This window comes from Hippocampus comes, unplaced genomic scaffold (assembly GCF_001891065.2).
Source record: "Hippocampus comes isolate QL1 unplaced genomic scaffold, H_comes_QL1_v1.1 scaffold49, whole genome shotgun sequence".
Lineage (NCBI taxonomy): Eukaryota > Metazoa > Chordata > Actinopteri > Syngnathiformes > Syngnathidae > Hippocampus > Hippocampus comes.
Genome location: NW_017804830.1, coordinates 522,645 through 525,537, shown reverse-complemented (window position 1 = coordinate 525,537; position 2,893 = coordinate 522,645). Strand labels below are relative to the sequence as shown.

Sequence of the window (2,893 nt, the reverse complement as noted above, 5' to 3'; positions counted from 1 at the left end):
AAAAAGCTCATCGTAAAACAGGAAGCGTGCGCATCTTGAAAACTTTCTCCGGCACTTTCAAACGACCGCCGCTGTCGACAAAGTGCCGTCCGCGGAGCCAAACGAATTCATACGACAACAACAAGTGAATAACAAAGAAAGTAGAAAGCACCCAAACAGTCCGCCTCCAGATCAGGTCTCACGGCGAGTCAAAAGCCCGAGACTCAAAATGCCCAATTTGGAGCCTCCGCTGGGTTCTGGCTACCTCCAAGAGTGTCCGGTCCGCAGACCCGAGGCAGCGGGCGGGAACGCTCCGAGAGGTTAGGCGGGGCCGCGCCGTTTCAAGATTGGGAAACAAATCAAATAGAATCCCGATCAAAGATTATTGCCAAAAAGAAGCCGGAGTGCAACGTGTTGAGCGCAAAGCAGAACGTCAACGCGAATGGAAAAGACGCAGCTCGACAGCTCGTCGAAACGCCGGTGGGTTTTCTGCCGGCGGATCTCAGAAGGGGCCGATGGCCGATCGATGTCTCCGTGTGGTTCCCGTCAGGTGCCAGGCGTCCGTCCTCGGTGTCGTCGCTGAGCGGGATCGTGGGCAGGCTGATGTCACCGGGCGAGCGAGGAGCCTCGTCGTCGTCGTGCACCTCGGTCAACACGGTCTGCTCGGACGGCGAGCGGCCGGCCTCCCTCTCGCTCTCGTCGTCCGCCTCGTCGGCGTCCCTGCAGGACGCCTCGTCCTCGTCCTCGTCCTCGTCGCTCCCTTACGGCGCCGTGCCCGCCTACGACGCCGCCGCCGCCGCCTCCTCCTCGCGCCCGCCCGAGAGCGACCGGTCCGACATCAGCCTGGACCTCACCCCGCTGGCGGCGGGAGGGGGCGCGGCGAAGGGGGGGCGCCCGGCCGATCCTGCGCCCCGCCAGCTGTCTCGGCTGGAGAGAGTCGTCATGGAGATCGTGGAGACGGAGCGGGCCTACGTCAGGGATCTCAAGAGCATCGTGGAGGTGAGACCAGCGTCGCGCCACCCACCCGATCCGTCCGTTCACTCCGTCCGAGGCGCGAATTGGAAATGAAAACACTCGCGAGGATCTGCTTTAATTGACGCGCCAATACGCAACTCTTCGCTCGAGTTTATTTCTCGAGCACCGCCGTACGCCCGGTGCTCCGCATGGACAAAAATAGTTGGGACAATCTAACGAGAAACCAATAACAAAGACAGCAGAACAAGTCAAACGAAAAAGGCAAATCTCGTGCGGTGTCAAAAGCCAACGAATCAAAATGAGTTGGAAGACGAGTGACGCTCCCTCTCGATACGAGGAGCAGTCAAGAGGCGAGCGGCGGCATTCTGGAGCAACTGCAGACGCTTGATGGAGGATCGCCGACTCCAAAGTCAAGTGCGTTCCGCTCATCCGGTCGAGGCGTGAATGACTGGATCTCAAAGTGCTCACCCGACAAAGGAGAGCCATTTTGACTTGAACAAAAACACAATTTAACCCCCCCCCCCCAAAAAAAAAGCCTGCCTTTTTTTTGTCGGGGTTGAGGTAGGGTGTCATTTTCAATCGCGCGAACCATGATGCGCGATGATGTCATCACCCCCAAAACATGACATCACTGCATGCTTTCACAAACCAACATGACATCACCAGACAATGATGACATCATCAAACGTTTCGGCAAAGCAATCCCACAAAACCTTCTGATGTGCGTGCGCGTGCAGATTCATCGGCCAGGTGTGACGCCTGCAGGCGAGCTTACCTGCTCTTTTTTCAAAAGATGTTCAAGTACCGGCCCTTTGTTCCACGCCGATGTGACATCCAGTAGTTTGACAAATGCGCTCTTGTTTTACCTTTTGAGGTATTAAGGAGGCCCGCTGCTTTTTTTGGGGGGGGGGGCTGATTGGGGGGGTGACACGCTTATGACAACACAAACATGTACGTTGGGAATATGATCATTTTTCCTTTGAAATTGGACCCGCGACCCCCTTCTGTCTCCATCGGTGTCGTTCGTCCGTCGCCGATGGCCCAAACGCCATTGGCTAGTTTTTTTGTTGTTGTTGTTGTTGCTGTCGTTGTTTGCCACACCCCCAAACATGTGATTGGCTGCATATTTTGTCATCTACAAAAAAATATATATATATATGGTAGCGATCATTTAAAAACCAAAAATTCCAAAAATAAACGTCTTTCAAAGGGGCTCCATTGGAGTTGACGTCTCCGACGGCGCTCGTCCTTCTGCGGTCACAGCGACAAACAAAACATTTCAAATGAACCCCGCAAGCTCAAGATTGACGTGATCGGACAAACAAAGGACGTTTTTGCTCTCACCTTAGCTCACGCTAAAAGCAGAAAATGGCGGCTTTTTTTTTTTTCCCGCCCAATCTTTGTTGTTGTCATTTTGTTCGTTTTGGTCAACGTAACGAGCTTTGCTTTGATTGTTGCAAAACGCGAGCGCGGCCCGTGTCTTGCTTGCTATTCGCAAGGTTTGAGAAGGTGAAGGTTGCGCTGAGCGAGTTTGGGCATTGGAGTTGTTTCCCTTGCCGGACAGTTTCGGGTTAGCGTTTTTTGTGCGTCCGTTGACGTCGTGGCCTCAAGGTCAGGAATGAACATTTCAAAACGCTTGACCGACGGGCGGCGCGTGTTCCCGATCGGAGGTGTTCGGAAACCGCGATGGAATTCTGCTACGTCGGTCCTTTTCCCAAAATGGACCCATCGGCATCCATCGCGGGTCTCGCGCTCATCCTGTTGGCACGTTGCCCTGACGACCAATCTGGAGGCGTCTCCTAAAAAAAGAAACCCCGAAACTTTGCTACATTCCGAGAGGCGCACGCGTGACCTCCTTTAATGCTGCGCAAAGTCTTCTGATAAGAAAGCCCAAATTCCTCAAGAGCTGATCGTGTGTTGGTGCTCAGTGCGCCCCCCC

At 54.3% G+C, this 2,893-nt stretch overlaps 1 protein-coding gene across 1 annotated transcript in view; it reads left to right on the top strand.

Annotated features, from left to right (window-relative positions):
• plekhg2 (pleckstrin homology domain containing, family G (with RhoGef domain) member 2) overlaps positions 1–2,893 on the top strand; it is an 11,689-nt gene that overhangs the window by 1,908 nt on the left and 6,888 nt on the right. Inside the window, exon 3 of the mRNA XM_019867179.1 lies at positions 530–978. Coding sequence (XP_019722738.1) covers positions 530–978 — 449 coding nt within the window. The remainder of the gene's footprint in view (positions 1–529; positions 979–2,893) is intronic.